At 46.5% G+C, this 17001-nt stretch overlaps 1 protein-coding gene across 9 annotated transcripts in view; it reads left to right on the forward strand.

Annotated features, from left to right (window-relative positions):
• Positions 1-17001, forward strand: part of RERE (arginine-glutamic acid dipeptide repeats) — a 415138-nt gene that overhangs the window by 342183 nt on the left and 55954 nt on the right. For 6 of the 9 annotated variants that reach the window (XM_019976073.2, XM_019976075.2, XM_019976074.2 and 3 more), the window contains one exon: positions 15913-15993. In XM_019976073.2, the coding sequence (XP_019831632.2) occupies positions 15913-15993 (81 nt within the window). Of the gene's footprint in view, positions 1-14419; positions 14554-14716; positions 14852-15154; positions 15217-15912; positions 15994-17001 lie in introns of those variants that run through there. The other 3 variants (XM_070768882.1, XM_070768883.1, XM_070768884.1) reach the window with 3 other exon arrangements.

Here is a 17001-nt window from a genome sequence, read left to right on the forward strand (position 1 = left end):
GAAATGTGTGTGCTGTTATTTTCTTTAGCAATAAAGCTCTAAGTGTTAAAAGAAAATCCTCTCTGATTATGCTGTAATAATTATAAGTGCACAGTTGATCAAAACAACAAGATATTAGTTGATAAAAGTTTTAGTTTCTGCTTAATGTTTGTTGGAAATTAAATAACTCAGTTTTTTAAACACATTAGTTTTTGTATGACTATTACTTATTGTTGAGATGAGACCGTATTCTGCATCGTGTTATTCTCATTCCTCACTTATTTGTAAGTGCTCAGAAACCTTGTTTACATAAATAGGATAGTTTTGTCACTCATTTATTGAATTCCTTCCATAATCAAAAACTGTAATTTATCATCAGATATGATTTTCATTGATATACCAGATGACATCTCCATGAGCTTCTGCTGGAAAGTACCTGACCTGCATGAGGCTTCCAGTTGTGACCTTGGCGTTGCTCATGGTGTCTTGAATTGACCCTCTGTTCAGAGCCCAGAGTTCGTGCGTGAAGCAGTGTTGCCTCTTGGCCATCTGGATGGGAAAGAGGGAGGCCTTTGTGATGAAGTGAGAGGAGGATGATTGTGAAGGAGGAGGCAGGAGAGGAGAGTTGCACCTTGCCCACAAGGGTGTATTCTCAGGCAGATGAATTTTAGGAAAGAAAATATATGAAAGTTGAAGTTCTGGAAATGAATTCCCTTAAAACTGAATCCACATACCCATTAGAATATCTTGGGGGGACTTCCCTGGTGGTCAAGTGGTGAAGACTCTACGCTTCCAGTGCAGAGGATGCAGGTTCAATCCCTGGTTGGCTGCACAGTGCAGCCAGTAAATAAATAATAAAACTAGGGGGGAAAAGTCTTTGGTGTCTGCATACGCTGATTTGTAAGCTATAGGCTTACATACGAATCTTGCTTGCCAGGCCCACTTCTAGGCAGTGGGATAACCCATGGAGTCAGGCCCCCATAGGATCTGGGTTGACCTTGTGGTGAGGGCCAGCCAGGGAGCCTTCCATTGGTCAACCTTGGGCAGGAAACCAGGCTACACATTGCTTGGTGATGTAGCGATGAATAAATTACTGTCTTTGCTCTCTAAGAGTTTATAATCTGAGCTCATAGTATAAAACAAAACATCACCCCTGTCCCCCCAAAAAACTTGACAAAAATAAAAATCCTCTGTGAGTTCTTGTTTAATGTTATTAAATAATGTATGTATATTTGCATTTTTAGTGTTTTGATAACTGGTTTCCATTGTAATATCACTTTATATGTTGTTGTTGTTTAGTCCTTAAGTTGCGTCCGATTCTTTTTGTGAATCCATGGACTACAGACCGCCAGGCTCTTCTGTCCATGGGATTTCCCAGGCAAGAATACTGCAATGGGTCCCCCTTCAAGGGATTGTCCCGACCCAGGGAGTGAACCCATGTCTCCTGCATTGGCAGGCAATTCTATCCTGCTGAGCCACCAGGGAAGCCCTCACTTTATTTTAGGCATTTTAAAACTGTTTTGTAAGAGGTTAGCCTTTACCAGACTGCCAGCAGGATCCATGGCACAAAAAAGATGAAGAGCTGTGTTCTGAGTGCTGACCTTCTCCAAACACTGCATCAGTCAGTTCCCAACGAGTTCTGGATGATGCAGAGTTTTCAGTGGGACTGTGATGTGAGGTGACTGAGCTGATCCTGCCCCATAGGTGTTTACCATGTTGCATTAGACTTTCAGATTCAGACCTGGTACAGTCAGCCTTCCACACCTGCCGGTTGTGCATCAGTGGGTTCAGCCAACTGTAGGTCAAAAATATTCAGGGGAAAAAAATTCCAAACAACTTCCAAAAAGCAAAACTTGAATTTTCTGCACACTAGCAACTGTTAACATAGCACTTATATTGTATTACAAGTAATCTGGAGATGATTTAAAGTATAGGGGAGGACATGCATATGTTATGTGCAAATACTAGGCCATTTTCTATAAGGGACTCGAGTATCTGAGGATTTTGATATCCTGGAGGGTTCAGGAACCAGTCCTCTTAGGATGCTGAGGGACAGCTATATCCTCAGGCACTGTAAGTCAGCTTGCTGCTGCTGCTGCTGCTGCTAGGTTGCTTCAGTTGTGTCTGACTCTGTGCAACCCCATAGATGGCAGCCCACCAGGCTCCCTGGTCCCTAGGATTCTCCAGGCAAGAACACTGGAGTGGGTTGCCATTTGCTTCTCCAATGCATGAAGGTGAAAAGTGAAAGTGAAGTTGCTCAGTCATGTCCGACTCTTTGCAACCCCACAGATTGTAGCCTACCAGGCTCCTCCGTCCACGGGATTTTCCAGGCAGGAGTACTGGAGTGGGGTGCCATTGCCTTCTCCAGTAAGTCAGCTTACAGTCCAGCATTAGGGAATCGCCACCAACCTGCCCAGCCACCAGGGGGCGTGGTTCTCGAGGGTCACTGGCCTTCCTTGCCCTCCCTGTTCCACAGTGAGAAATCCATGTGAGAGGGAAAACTTCCGTCATCTCCAGATTGTGTTTCACAACAATTGAGAATGCTCTTGGTTTTATTATTAAGTAATGTGAGATTGCCTAGTTATGGTTTGGTTTGTTTCTTTTAACTTCTCAACATTCCTTATTTTCTTCCCGGAGCTTTCTGCACCAGCTGATTTGCTCCACGCACCAGGTCGCCTGACTGGAAACTGCAGAGCCATATTTAGGTCAGGTTCTCGCATGCCGCTGACTTTCTCTCATTTACGGTATCACATTTCTGTTGCCATACACTGTGTGATCTGGACCTCCCCACCGCTTTTTAACAATTAGTAATTGAGCAGGAAGTGTGTTTTTATTACAGTGGCCTTTTGATTTTGATTTTACAATCATGTAGTGTTTAGCAGAGAGCAGAGGTGGGGAAGTGGCCCTCTGAAACACATTTTTGACAGAGAGAAGTCTGTTGTTTCAGCCACTTGGCTATCTGTCAGCAGTTCTCAGACTTCCCCCTTGTGTTGGTTGCCTGGCAACCTGGGGCTGGAGCAATCAAACCGTGGCCAGTGCTTTTCCAAGCCCAGACTGGGAAATGATTTATTGGTGGAACGGTAACAACAGTAAACCCAAGCCTCAGAAATGGATCTTATTTTTTTTTTCTTTCTTCTTTTTTAAACCAGGGGTTTATACAAACCACATCAAGAAAAAATATAAAAGAAAAAAATATCAGTTGGAAGGTTTAGTTGTAAAAATTTTTAAGCATAAAATTAAGGCCTATAGTGAACTTCTTCTGTGTCGGCATGTGTATAGGATGATATTTTTATTTAGTTGCACTATTACCCTTTGCTTTCTTTTATTGTACTGCAGCACCGAACATTTTACAATTAATGCTTTGGAGTGGGGCAGGGGGCATAAATTAGGATACTTGGGATGTCATTCTACCATGAGAAACCCAGCCCAGGCAATGTTTGTGGCCTGCCAGGGGTCATCTGTGAAGCCCTGATAGAATCAGGCTTGGAACCAGAGCCCACCTTGCCTGATGCCTGTGTCTGTATTGTTTGTCTTCTCATTGAATGCAGTGAGCATAAAATGTGGATCACTCTACTGCTTATTTTTTCAACATTAGCCAAAAACTCCCAAGACCCTGCATCAGTGTCTGCTGTGTTAGTGGGTCCTTAGATTTGTCCTCCTCTTCCTGGGTGTGGAAGTGATCCACACCAGGGAAAGCTGATGGAGTAGGACAAGTCAGTTCTGAACTTCAGGGGCTTCCTGCTTTCACCTTCTTTGCCCCTTCCCCCTCATTTCTAACTTTGTAGCTCTGAAAATTATCTCATGTTGATTAATGTTTGCTATAGAAGTGAGTTTTAGAGCTCTTTTTGATGGTTCTCCTTCATAAAGTCTCAAATACTTTCCAGTATTGCAAGTGAATGGAGAAGAAAATGGCAACCCAATCCAGTATTCTTGCCTAGAGAATCTTGTGGACGGTGGAGTCTGGTGGGCTGCTGTCCATAGGGTCGCACAGAGTCGGATACAACTGCAGCGACTTAGCATGCATGCATGCATTGGAGAAGGAAATGGCATTCCACTTCAGTATTCTTGCCTGGAGAATCCCAGGGATAGAGGAGTCTGGTGGGCTGCCGTCTATGGGGTTGCACAGAGTCGACATGACTGAAGCGACTTAGCAGCAGCAGCATTGCAAGTGAAGAATATGGGGGGAGGGGACAGAAGAGCCTCAGCCTGATTTAGCAGCCTAAGCATTTCCTAAGTATTTCTTTTTGTAAGATTTTAAGGAAACTTTGGAACTCAAACCTTACTCTGTTTACAGCCCAATGTACCCAACTGTGTAAGTAAATGTACTATTAGTGTGTTTGTGTTCCATGTAAACGGGGCTTCCCAAGTGGCTCAGTGTTAAAGAATCTGCCTGCTAATGCAGGAGACAGAAGACCTGGGTTTGATGCCTGGGTCAGGAAGATCCCCTGGAGTAGGAAATGGCTGCCCACTCCAGTATTCTTCCTTGGGAAATCCCATGGACAGAGGAGCCTGGCAGGCTACAGTCCATGGGGTTGCAGTGTCAGATGAGATTAAGTGCACATATGGGCACAGGCACACACACACACACTCACATACACACATTCCTTGTAAATACACGGATTAAATCTGTGTGTGTAATTTACACACAGCTGTGTTCACACTCCCTTAACAGCAGTATTTGCAGCGAGAGTGAGGTATCATGGCAGCACTGTTCCGAACAAAACCAACAGAGCAGCCCTGGTGTGGGACCCTCTCTTGATGGCCTGTCTTGTGACAGGCTACCCTCATGGGATGGTATGAGACCAGAAGGTGCCTGTCCTAGACTGGTAGACTGGGATCTGCCTGCTGAGGAGTTTTGCCTTTTGTGATTGAAATACACTTCCTTTCCTCCTCCACCTCGTGCATTTCCTAAAGGATACTTGATTTTCCTCCGGATTTGGAGAGCATTTAAAGTGACCGAAGTTAAATACAGAATCCCAGCCCTTGTCATGTTACAGAGAAAGGGAGTCAAAGTCCAGGAGCTGCCTCCACGGCCCTGGAGCCAGATAGGGCCTCAGTTTCCTCTGTGTGGGAGTTGGGCAGAGGTGTGTTGTTACAGCTTCTGGATTTGATTGAGTTCTTCTGGAAGATGTTTCACCAAATTTGAGATAAGAGGCCAGTATGATTTCACATCATTTAGGACTGTGAGATATCATTGACCATAATCCTAACAATATATGTATTTTACTCCCTAGTAGAAAACTCTTAATGCTTTAGGCGCTTTAATGTTTTATCCAAAGGGAGGAGAGATCACTGGAGGCTCAGACTGTGGGTGACCATTGAATACTTGAAATGTACTAGCCTGAGTTGGTGCTGTTAGTGTAAAACACACACTAAATTTCACAGACCAAGTAAGAAAAACAGAATGTAAAATATTCCATCAGTCATTTGTATATTGATTACACATTGAAATGATAATGTTTTGGACATATTGTGTTAAAATATATTATTTTACATGTTTCTTTTTGAAATATGCCTATTGGAAAGTGACAGTTACATACTTGGCTTTCGTGTGGCTCACATTCAGTTTTTATTGGGCAGCCATTGATCTAAATGCCTTTCATTATGATTTTTGCAAAGGATCTACTTCTTTGTTCTCTTGTAACTTGTAGACAAGCCACATTCCTTTCTTCAGTTGAATCATCTTTCCTGCTGTGCTGAGATCTACTTTGTTAAAGAAGGTGAACTTTTTAGTGACTTACTATTTATGAGCCACCTGACAAGGACATTTATGTGGGGAGTACGGTGATATGGTAGGGAGGAAGGAGTCGCTAATGCCCCTTTGGGTTTGTTCTTAGTGTTGGGTTATTTTTAATATGGGTGTAGCTGGGCAGCCATAATTGGTGAGAGGTATTTAGCTGGCGGTATTTCTACATCTGTTAATGCTGCTGCTTAACTAGCCAGTTCTCATTTGACTTGAAAGTGCATTGAAGCGTGCTGCTCTAATATTCACCCTGTGGCGATGCTTTGTTAGGCCCACAGTAATAAAAGGACTTCAGCTACTCAGCGTTATCATCAAGACTCAGAAGGTCACGTAGGCAGAGAGCAGGATGGCTCAGTGGCCTTTGCTCATGGGCACAGTAGCTGTGTAAACCAAACATGAGGTTCTTTTCCTGTTGGGCATGTGGTCTTTGAATAAAAAATGGAGTGACTTTTTTTTTTTTTTTTGGTAATAGCTTTATTGAGATATAATTCACATACCTTACAATTCACTCATTTTAAATGGACAACTCTGTGGTTTCTAACATATTCACAGAGTTGTGCATCCATCACCAGAATCAAATTTAGAACATTTTCAGCAGCTCTAAAGGAAACTTCGTAGTTTTAGAAATCACTCCCCAGTCCTCCCAGGACTCTACCTCTTAGCAACCACTAATCTCCTTTCTGTCTCTCTGTTTGCCCATTCTGCATGTCTCATTTAAATAGAATCATATATTTGATTTGTTTTTCACCTAGCCTGATGTTTTCAAGGTTCATCCATGTTGTAGTATGTATCAGTATTTCATTCCTTTCTAAGGCCAGCTAATGTTCAATTGTTTGAATATTGTTGTCATTGTTTAGTCGCTAAGTCGTGTCCAACTCTTTTGCCAACCCATGGACTGTAGCCTTCCAGGCTGTTCTGTCCATGGGATTTCCCAGGTGAAAATACTGGAGTGGGTTGCCATTCCCTTCTCCAAAGAGTGACTTTTTTTTTTGACGTTTGTGATCAGCTGGGAAGGTTTCACGCAGAGGCATGTTGAAAAGGACACTGTGGGCTTCACTCTGGGTGCTGAACCAGCATCACAGAGTGGGCTGGTGTGGTTGTCTCTAGTGAGACTTGTACATTTAAATGGACAGGAAAGTTGGTGTCAAATCATTCTGTAAGTAGTAATTAGAGAGTTAGAAACTTAGCAGTGAGCACAGGTCAGGAGTCAAGCTGGAGGGCAAATGGCTGGAAAGTAAACAGCCTTGGAAGAAGGCTGAGCCAGCTCACTCCCAGTTGCATTTGTTTAGTCATCCAGCCAGTGATAGTGGTCACCTGCTTTGAGTGTCACGGGATGTTTGGGGTGCTGGGGATTCCCTCGTGTACTCAGTAGCCTGCATAGCTTGTCATGTCATGTCATGTCCTATGGCATTGTGAGCTAGGTGTTAACATAGCTCAGGTGTTAACACAGGGGAAGGTTATAGGACTGTAGGGCCTGTGGACTGTCTGAGGAAGTCTAATTGGAAGATGGTTTACTGGTTAATTTAATTAATAGTTGACTACCATTGAGGTTAAAGCTTTTAGTGGTTTTTGTAATGAATCTCGTATTGGTTTCCTACTCCTGCATAACAAATTACTCTCAACAATAAAGATCACCCCAACTTAAGACAAGAATGATCATTTATTATCCAGTTTCCAGGTAAGACAGTCGACAATGTATCATGCATTAACAGGGTCTCTTTTTGGAAGAATTTTAGCCATCCTTCTGTCTCTGTGTAGGAGAGAGGCTGCCTGCCTGACTGCAGCTCCCAGTGATGGAGAACTTGAGGCATCCACTTCTGAGAATTTACAGACAAATGGTACAAAGCCCCGACAATCATCTTACACCCAAGCATACAGAAGCCCGAAAGAGGCCTAGCGACCTAATCAGGGATGTAGTTATTTAGTGGCAGAGCCATGTACTCCAAGCCAAGGATTTCGGTGGGAAAATTTTTAACATGGATATACAACATTCAGTCTCTGACACTTTTGCTTCAGAGAGCAAGCGTGTCTAGGTATACAGGGTTCCCTGGTGGCTCGGATGGTAAAAAAAACAAAATCCACCTGCAGTGCAGGAGATCTGGGTTCAGTTCCTGGGTTGGGAAGATCCCCTGGAGAATGAAACGGCAGCCCACTCCAGTATTCATGCCTGGCAAATCCCATGGACAGAGGAGCCTGTGGGCTAACATGTACAGTTTCCTTCAGAGGTTTTTTGTTTGTTTGTTTTTAAGAAAAGATAGATAATACCGTATCCATGGGGTTGCAAAGAGTCAGATACAACAACTTAGTGACTGAACAACAACAAATACCTTTTAATTTCTCTGATACATAGACATACAAGAAAATGTTTTCTGTACCTAGATTCCAAGTAATTAATCCTACTTCTAATTCTTATCTCTTTACTTCACCCTTCCTTATTAGCTATGGATTGGGGCAGGATATATACCAAAACTTGAGTTTCTTCATCTGTGGCACGGGCTCAGTTACCCTTGTGTTGGAGAGTGTATTGAGGAACTTCAAGGAGGATGCAGTCTGGGAGCCCCCAGTGTCCACGTTGAGACTGTGATGTCCTGAGAGAACGGAAGATGTTACTTGGAATAGAGAGCGTGGGTACTAGTCTGAGCTCAGGAAGAATGCCAGGTCTCGAGAGAGAGTTAAGAGTCATCAGTAAAAATATGGTTATTATTTTAAATTGTCCTATTTGCTGTTTTTCAACTATAACTAGTTGAATGGGACTTAACTAGTCATCCTGGAATACTGTGTATAAATTCAGAATGTACTTAGGAAATAGAGTCAGGAATCAGGAACAACATACTAGAAAGCTTGGGATGCCCACCTGGCTGGCTGGCATGTCTCCTCTCGGACACGTTGCTTCTGCAGCTGTTTACTGAAAACATCCTGCTTTACTCCAGTCACCCTTTCATTGATGTCTTAAATATCTTAAACCAAAACCCAGATGACACTTTTCAAAGCAGTATCAATAGTCTACCTCCAGCCAGAAGTGTGTCTTAGGTCTGGGGTGATGGGAACCTGTAACAGACAGGAGTATATGAATGAAATTCAATAGGTTCTTCTCATCTGGTGGTTGGTCAGTGAGAGCCATTGATGGACAGGTAGGTGTCGTGGAATACAGATGTTTTAAAGGCTTTGATTTCTTCCGGGCATCAGTGTTTTCTTTTCTCCCCTTACCCCTCCTTAACATAGGCCCACATTTAGGGACCATCTTCAGTTTTCTTCGGCCGCTCTCTGCCTTCAGGAGAGCAGTGACATCCTCTTCTTCCCCCTGCCTGGCTTGTGGGCTACACTTTTGTCTCTCTGTTGGGGGGAACTGTGGTTTGCTTACTTGCAGATCTGCCTGCTCTTCAGCCCTCTGAGAAGCAGCAAGTTATTAACATAAAATTTTATGCAGAAAGCGGGGCAGAGGAGAAGGAGCCATCTTCACAGTGGGACTCATTTTAATACCTACAGTGTTTTCCCAACAGTTACATAAGAGGACTGAGGAGAAGTCGCTGTTCAGAAGTCCCGGTGAGTTTCTGACTGTGATGCACTAGTTAAAATTCAGCAGCAGGAGTTAATTTTGAAAGCTCTCAGCCAGGGGTTAATGCTGAGGAATTGTCTTTTACCATTTCTGTAGCATCGCTCCTTTTCTCTGCCACAGACACAGGTCAGGTCCAGCAACCGGGACCAGCTGCATGGGGAGTTGGATACACACACAGGGGAGATGAGCACACACCTCATTCTTTGGCTTTATCCCCCCAGTACTCTTCTGTGTGCAATCCAATCTGATATTAAGAAGAATTTTTTGGAGATAGGTAGGGCAAGTGTTTTTATGGCCAATTTAAAAGATGAACAAACCAAGACAAGACTAAACTAAGTTTGGAGACTATAGCCTTTACCTGTGCGTTCAGAGACCCGTGGGAAGCACTGAAAATCTTGAAGTGCACGTGCAGGCAGCAGGTGCCCATTCATCTTCCGGATCCACACCCTCTCTTGGACTCCATTCTCAGGCTTCACCCCATCCCTGAAGTTTCCCGATGGTTTACTTTTGTCACCCTTGATCCTCCTCCCCTGGTTCAAGGATTTGGTGACAGACATGTTTCCCCCCCCTTATCTGTAAAATGGAGATATTAGGAGCCCCTGCTTCGCAAGGCTATTGTGATGCTTAAATGAGTCCCTATAGAGCCCTTCAGACAATGCCAGCTGTTGGCTGCCATCATTGTTGAATAGGGTGGTATCTCCGTACCCCTCTCACATCCTGACACAGAACAGTGACGCTGCCTGCCCTAGGCCAGCCCTGCGCGTGGGGGGATCAGCATCTGGACAGCCAGTAAGGCTGTCGTCGCCCGTGGGCACAGGGCTTGGGAGGCTCAGACCTGGGGCAGGCTCAGCAGTGATGAGTGGAACTTTTGAACTGGTTCCTTTATTGTAAGAGAGAACATTATCGCATTTGACCCAATTACGTTTATCCCTGTTAAGTTTCTTCCATTTCAAAAGTGGCTGTGCCTAAACAGCCATGTCATAATTTCCTCTCTGGAACAGAGGAGCAGACCAGATCTAGGGCTTCTAAGTTTGAATCTCATGTTCTTTCCATTCAACCAAAAATGAGAAATAGAACTCTCCAGATTCTACTAAAACCCAAATTTACTAAATACTGTGTTCAGGTAACTCACTTCTTTTAAAAGCTGAGAATTAAACGTTCTCGGTCAGGAACTTAAGGGGGCGTCCCCCCCCTGGTGGCTCAGTGGTAAAGAATCCGCCTATAATGCAAGAGACATGGGTTTGACCTTGGGTTGGGAAGATCCCCTGGAGGAGGGCATGGCAACCCACTCCAGTATTCTTGCCTGGAGAATCCCCATGGACAGAGGATCCTGGCGGGCTACAGTCCATCAGATCATAAAAGAATTGGACACAACTTAGCAACTAAACAACAACCAGAGCTTATATGTAGTAACTTCTGATGGTGATATGAAATTTCAGCTCAGTAATAGAAAACTGTGGCAATGTGTCTAAAATCTGGAGTGTAAATCATTATGTAACATGACAGAAGTGCTAATGATCATACAACGGCAGTCACATCACAGTGTATAAACGTGTCAGATTAATGTGTTGTACACCTTGTAACAGGATGATGCATGTCAAAATATATTTCAGTAAACAATATAAAATCAAAATTGAAACACAGTCGCAAACTTAGTTGTAAAACAAAGCAAAGAACAAATTCCTTGCCATAAATAAACCTGTATTTATATTTGGATCTCATCTGGCTTTGGGGATTGAGACATAGAAGAGGACTTGTTCTGTGCTCTGAAGGAACATACCAGGTTGACTGGAAACAAACAGCACCAGAGAAATCAGGGCCAACAGCCCAAGAACCTCGGCTCATGGATATGTGAATGGCTGGACTGCAAGCCTGTGGCACATAAGCAGGGCTGCCTGGCACATGGGGCGGTGACCCAGCCACAGCGCCTGCCTGTTAAATGAACAGTCTTCGTTCTCGTTCACCTTTGACATCTTAGCATTCCAGCATCTATTCACCATCAGGGACAGAACAGCTAATGGAGAGGGATGTAACTGATGAGGCCGGTTGACTAGACCTTGAATTTAAGCACTGGAAATGTGGAATTTCAGCTCAACTGCTAGAATGCTGTTAAGAAGCAGACTGTGTCTGTGAACTTTCCTTTAGAGGCCTCTAGCACCTATAAGTCGATCACGTTAATTATGAAATTCAAATCTCAAAAGCTTCGAGGTCTTTATTTGCAGAGAGATGAGTTAATAGAAGGGAGACTGCAGCGTCAGTAGCCTGTTTAACATACTGACTGACCTATTCTAATCATTGACTGCTCTGAGTGGGTTGGCTTTGTTTCGATTTTAAAGGCTACTCTACATTTCTGGTAAACCACAAGGTAAAGGCTGGTCTCTGAGAAGCAGATGTTTTGTCAGTTCTGAGGCCTTGTGGCTTTCCATAGAGAAGTAACAGTACAGGCCACACGAAGCTTTTACTTCCTTTTTTTTAAAAAAAAAGGGGCCAATGGTGCTTTGCGCTTGATAGCATAGTGCTTGATATACATTGACAGCAGTGGTCTGTGTTTACCACCAGATGTCAGATCCATATTTCTGGAAGTAGTTAGTTTGAAATGTCTATAAGACAAGTGTTCCCCGTGGGCTTGGACCATAGATTTAGCCTTAGAAATAGTGGTGAGAATCTTGGATGGTATTTAGAGCCAAAGGAACAGTGGAAATCGTGTTGGGAGGGAGTTTAGAGAACAGGAACCCTGAAACAAAGCCTTGGGAAGACTCAGATTTCTAGAGGTTGAGTAGGGTTAGGGTTAAGGTGAAATGAGGAAAAAGAGCAGAGTTTGGTGTCATGGAACCAATAAAATAAAAACTCTGTTACCAAAGTTCAAAACGGACCATTTGGCACTGAACAGTCTGGTTCCACCGTGACCACCCTAGCTCAGGCCCCTGTCATCTCATGGTTTCACTTGTGTATTAAACACTTGGGAGTTCCACCCGCCTAATGCTCTAGGGAGGCAGGGTGGTATAAGATTCCATTCCTGTCTTTTCAGAGCTTATAGACTATGAGTATACGAGCCTTTAGACAAATAAACACCAAGTGAATCATCAGGGAGATAGTTGGAGAAGTCTCATTTTGGAGTGGGAGGGGTTTGAGCTTAAGTTTGAGGTGAACTGGAGGTAGGCTGTGGAGAGAAGTATTAAAGGTACCGCAGTCAGAGCTCAGACTAGGATGGTGGCAGCGTTGGCTAGGTGGCATTAGTGGATGTCTGTGTGGTAAGGTAGGCTGGGGCGGGGTCCTGGTGCACCTGCATTTGAGAATGCAGGTCTAAGGGGTTAAACATCCCCCCTTTCCTGAAGAGGTCCAAGAGCTAGTTTTAGTGCTCAAGGGCATGATGGTACAGGACTCATGATGGAATATGTGGTCTTGGCAGAGCCTCGTAAGTGGCCTGATGGGAGAGATGGATTTATAGACTGGCACATAGGAAAGAAGGGGAAGGTTTTGGCCTGGGACTGGTGCTTGTATGGGTGGGAAAGGAGGGCACGGAAGACCTTTCTTTGGAAGAACAGCGAGGACTGAGTTTGATCTGGGGGGAAACAAGAAGGGCAGAGTCACAGATGATGGTGCCATGACTGAAAATGGATTCTCTGTAGACCCTTAGCCCTCTTTACCGAGACTGTGGCAGTGATGTGGGGCATGGATTTCAGAGCCCGGGTTTGGAATTCTGCCTTTACCGCAGAGGAGTTGGGTGACCTTGGTCTGCCTGCTTAACTGACAGCTTCCTTGTTGGTAAAATGGAGATGATAACAGTACTTCCTTGTAGGGTATAAGGACTCTGAGGCTCCAGGCACACAGTAGGTATTTAACAGCTATGTTCAGGAGATTATAACAAGTAGAAGACTTAGGGTCTGACCTCAAGTTTGTGGAAGCCCCTTCCCTGCTCTTCCTGATTCAGCCTTTCTCAGGTGCTCCTTCGCTTGGCCGACTTCTCCCAGCGAACCTGTTGTGTATCCTCTGGCATTGGGCCCTCCTTCGGATTGCATGACCCTGCCATTCTACCATCTCTTTCATGCCAGAGCCCACCTCAGCTTTCTGTAGACTCTGTCTGTTACCACTTCCCACTGTGCCCCTGTCTTTTCTGGAGGCCCTTCCCACCCTTCCACACCAGCAAATGCTCTGCTCTTCGAGATCTGACCTCAGTGACCATGACAGTCTGTCCCTCCTCTCGGCTTCCTTGCAGCACTGGTGAGCTGCCATTCACTACTTCATGCTTGGCTTCCCTGAGACTCAGATCATTCTCTAATGTAATAACCTGGCACACATTTATCTTTCCTGCTAAAGATGAATTCATGTGAATAAAGGTCCATGACTGCCTGTTTGTTATTATTTTAAAAATTCCTCCCAGTGTTAGGTGCTCACTAAATACTCAACTCCTGAAAGTAGATTAAGAAGTTAATTCCGAAGGCTGAAGTTGAGTTCAGGTCATCCCAAGCTCACACTGGGTTCCCCCACCAGCCTCTCCAACTGCAGTGCAGCCAGTCTGTCCCTAAGGCCTGTCGCAAGCCACCCCACCCCTGGTGCAGTTGCTATCCAGTCTTCTCATGGAACGGTCACGCCGGCACTTCTCTGCTGGCCTCACAGTGGCCTAGAAGGCTCTGCAGCCTGGCCCTCTCCTGCCTCTTCAGTCTTATCTGTGGCACTGCACTTTGCACACCCTGTCCTCCTTGCAGTTCCCAGAATGTTCCCTGTGCCCTGCTGGCAGTCCCACTAGAGCCCACCGGCAGGCTGCTGCTTTTCCTGTCACTTCCTCTAAAACACCCACTGAGTGAGTGCTTCCTCCTCCTGGCCCCACCTCCAGCCCTTTGTTCCTCTGTGGCTTCTCTTTGGGGCCCAGAGATTGGTGTGTTTACCTGTTTGCCAGCCTGGCTTCTTGAGGGCAGGCGGTCTCATTCCTCTCCAGATCCCAAAGGAGATCCTCTGCACTTAGCCCAGGAGGCGTGCTGAGCATGCGGATGACACTTGTTTCAAGAAACAAGGGTCACTCTTCTTCAGACTAGAAAAGAGCTGGCTGCTTTGTTGTGCCTTGACAGACTGTTCCTTTTGAACTATACGAATTATGTTGAAAACTGACAGTGATGAGTCATATCTTAGAAAGGGGTGAAATCTGAAAATGCAGAGCCTCCAGGAATGGAGTAGGAGGTTGCAGATCGGTCTTGCAGGCCAAGTCTGGTTCTTCGCTGAATTTGCCCGGCTGGTCTCCACCGCGGGGAGTGGGAGGGACGCTCCTCCCGGTGGGCAGGTGATTTATTGGCTGGGAAGCTTCCGCGGTGACTTAGTTGTGAAACGGCGCCCTGCGAGGTGCCGGCTAACGCCTGGGCCGGAGGGATCGCGGGAGTCCTCGGGGCCAGCCCCCAGCTTCGCAGCCCGGGGGGCGACGGGCGTGCGCCGCTGACTCGGCCCACCCGGGGGAAGCCCAGGGACTGAGCGGCCCGGGAGGGGCCCCGAGCGCCCTCTCCTCGTGCCCGCCGCGGCGGGGAGGAAGTTTCCGTGCTCCGCCGCCCGGGTCGGATCCCACTGTTTGGAAGGAAGAAACCAAGGTACTGCGCCGGGGCTCCGCGCGGAGCCTCGGGGTGGGGGCCAGAGCCGGGCCGGCGGGCGGCGCGGCGATCCAGGCCGCCTTTTGCAGCCGCCCGCGGCCGCGCCGGGCTCTGCGCGCCGCTCCGGCCTCCTCCCCCGGCGGCGGCGGCGGCGGCCTCAGCCCCGCGCCCCCCGCGCCCCGCGCCGCGCGGCCCCGCCGCGGTCACACGCCGAGCCGCCCGGCCGCCTCCGCCCTGCGCTTTGTGGAGCACGAGCCGAGTGACAGGCGCGGCCTCTCGCCGCCGGGACCCGGAGCGCAGCCGGCCGCGGCCCCAGTACCTGTGGCTGCCGGCGTCGGGGCGCGGGACCCGGCTTCTCGCCAGAGGTGGGGGCCGGGGAGCCGGCAGGGCCCGACTGCGGCGGGGAGGGGCTGCTCGGGAGGAATGGGGCAAAGTGAAAGTCCCGGACCGCTGAGGAAATGAGGGGTAGGGGGGCCGGGAGGGGGCAGGGGTTCTGGTGGCTCGGTTTCTAGTGCCCAAGACGGCTGGGCAGGTCGGCGGGGTCCGGGGTCCGGGCCCCGGTGGTCTTCCGCCGCGCTGGTGAATTCCTGGGATTAACGAAAGGCCTTTTAACCCTCTAGAGTGCCCTTCTGGAGGAAAGTCTCCAGGTTTGGTTGTGTTTCCCTTTTCTGCTCGACAGTCTGGGAAGCTTCGTTCTCAGGTGGAGACCACTTGTGCTGCTTGATTAAGAAACCCGGAGCGTATTTATACCTCCGTTGTTTATACCTCCGCGGACCGCTGCGGAGACTGGAGGCACCCAGGGCATAGATCGCCTTTGGCCTCAGACACAGGATGTCCTCCTAGACCTGTCTGGTGTGCGGGACCGGGGACCGGATGGAGGCTGTCGGGGGCCTGCGGGGCAGGGGGTCCCAGCTGTGCCGCCGAAATATTCCCCCAGCGCAGTCAACATTCCCGCTCAGACTTCTTTGCGGTTGTTGTTCTGCTGATTGCAGATTGCTTTGCTGACATCCTGTTTTGTTTTTGGTTTTTACATCCCATTTGTTGTTTCTTTTTTATCACAGAAACGCTTCGTTAAGGGGCTTAGGCAGTACGGCAAGAACTTCTTCAGAATTAGAAAGGAGCTGCTTCCCAATAAGGAAACAGTGAGTACAATTGGACTTTATGTAACTTGATTTTTTTCCTCTTCGCTCTTGCTGCTTCTCCGCACTTGATCTTATGAAATGGTTTCCTTTAACCCTGTGTTGTGCTTGGACTCAGGCGGTCTCTAGGATCCTATTCAATTTACTTCACTTTCGGTTTTCGCTCACGATTCTAGATAGTAAAGTGACAGATTATGCTTACCCTCACCCCACCCCCCAAGAAAGTGGATTTCAGAACCGAAGGATCTCTGGCATTAGAGGGTTGGTGGGGGAGGGGAGCTGGGGTGTTGGGAAGTTAACATCTAATTTTAAATACAGTGGCTGAAATAGAAAATACCATTTATCACGAGTTTGGATTTGGTTATTATCAAAAGTCATCAACAAATAATAGAGCTAAGAGGTTTGTAGCTCAGTATACTTTAAATTCTCATGGGACTTTTATTTAGTTAACGTTGGTGTGTTTTGAAGAGTAGTTTTAACTAATTTTCAAGCCCTAAAAGTTTGTACTTTTTTTAAGTGTGTACTTTTTATTGGAGAGATATCAAGGGTCCTATAAATTGCTTGAAATGAGGCTTTAAAAAATTCCTTTGGTACTTCACAAAGCTGAGAGTCAGATCTGATGACGGCTCTTGCTAAATTTGGGGGGAAGTGGGTTTGCTGAGAAATCTTGGGAGTGAAGTTACGTGAAGAGAATACCACTCCAATTAAAATAAATAAATAAATTTTAAAATTAAAAAAAAGAATGCCAGTAGGAGATTCGTTCAGTCTTACCTGGCTGTACCTGTAATTTCCTACAGGTGGTATTGGAGGAGAGTTGGGGAACCCTTGGCTAGGCCAAGGAGTAGGGGAGACTGGAAGTGGAGTAGGACCAGCCTCATCAGTGTCTATGGGCCCTAGAAGTGACTTCAGGACCTAGGGATGGGAGGTGAATATTTAGGCTTTGAGCTGCTGCTTTCCCCAAACCCTCCAGCCCCACCCGCTGCTTTTGGGAGTGGAAGGAAGAGACTGTTC

This window comes from Bos indicus, chromosome 16 (assembly GCF_029378745.1).
Source record: "Bos indicus isolate NIAB-ARS_2022 breed Sahiwal x Tharparkar chromosome 16, NIAB-ARS_B.indTharparkar_mat_pri_1.0, whole genome shotgun sequence".
NCBI classification, from domain to species: domain Eukaryota; kingdom Metazoa; phylum Chordata; class Mammalia; order Artiodactyla; family Bovidae; genus Bos; species Bos indicus.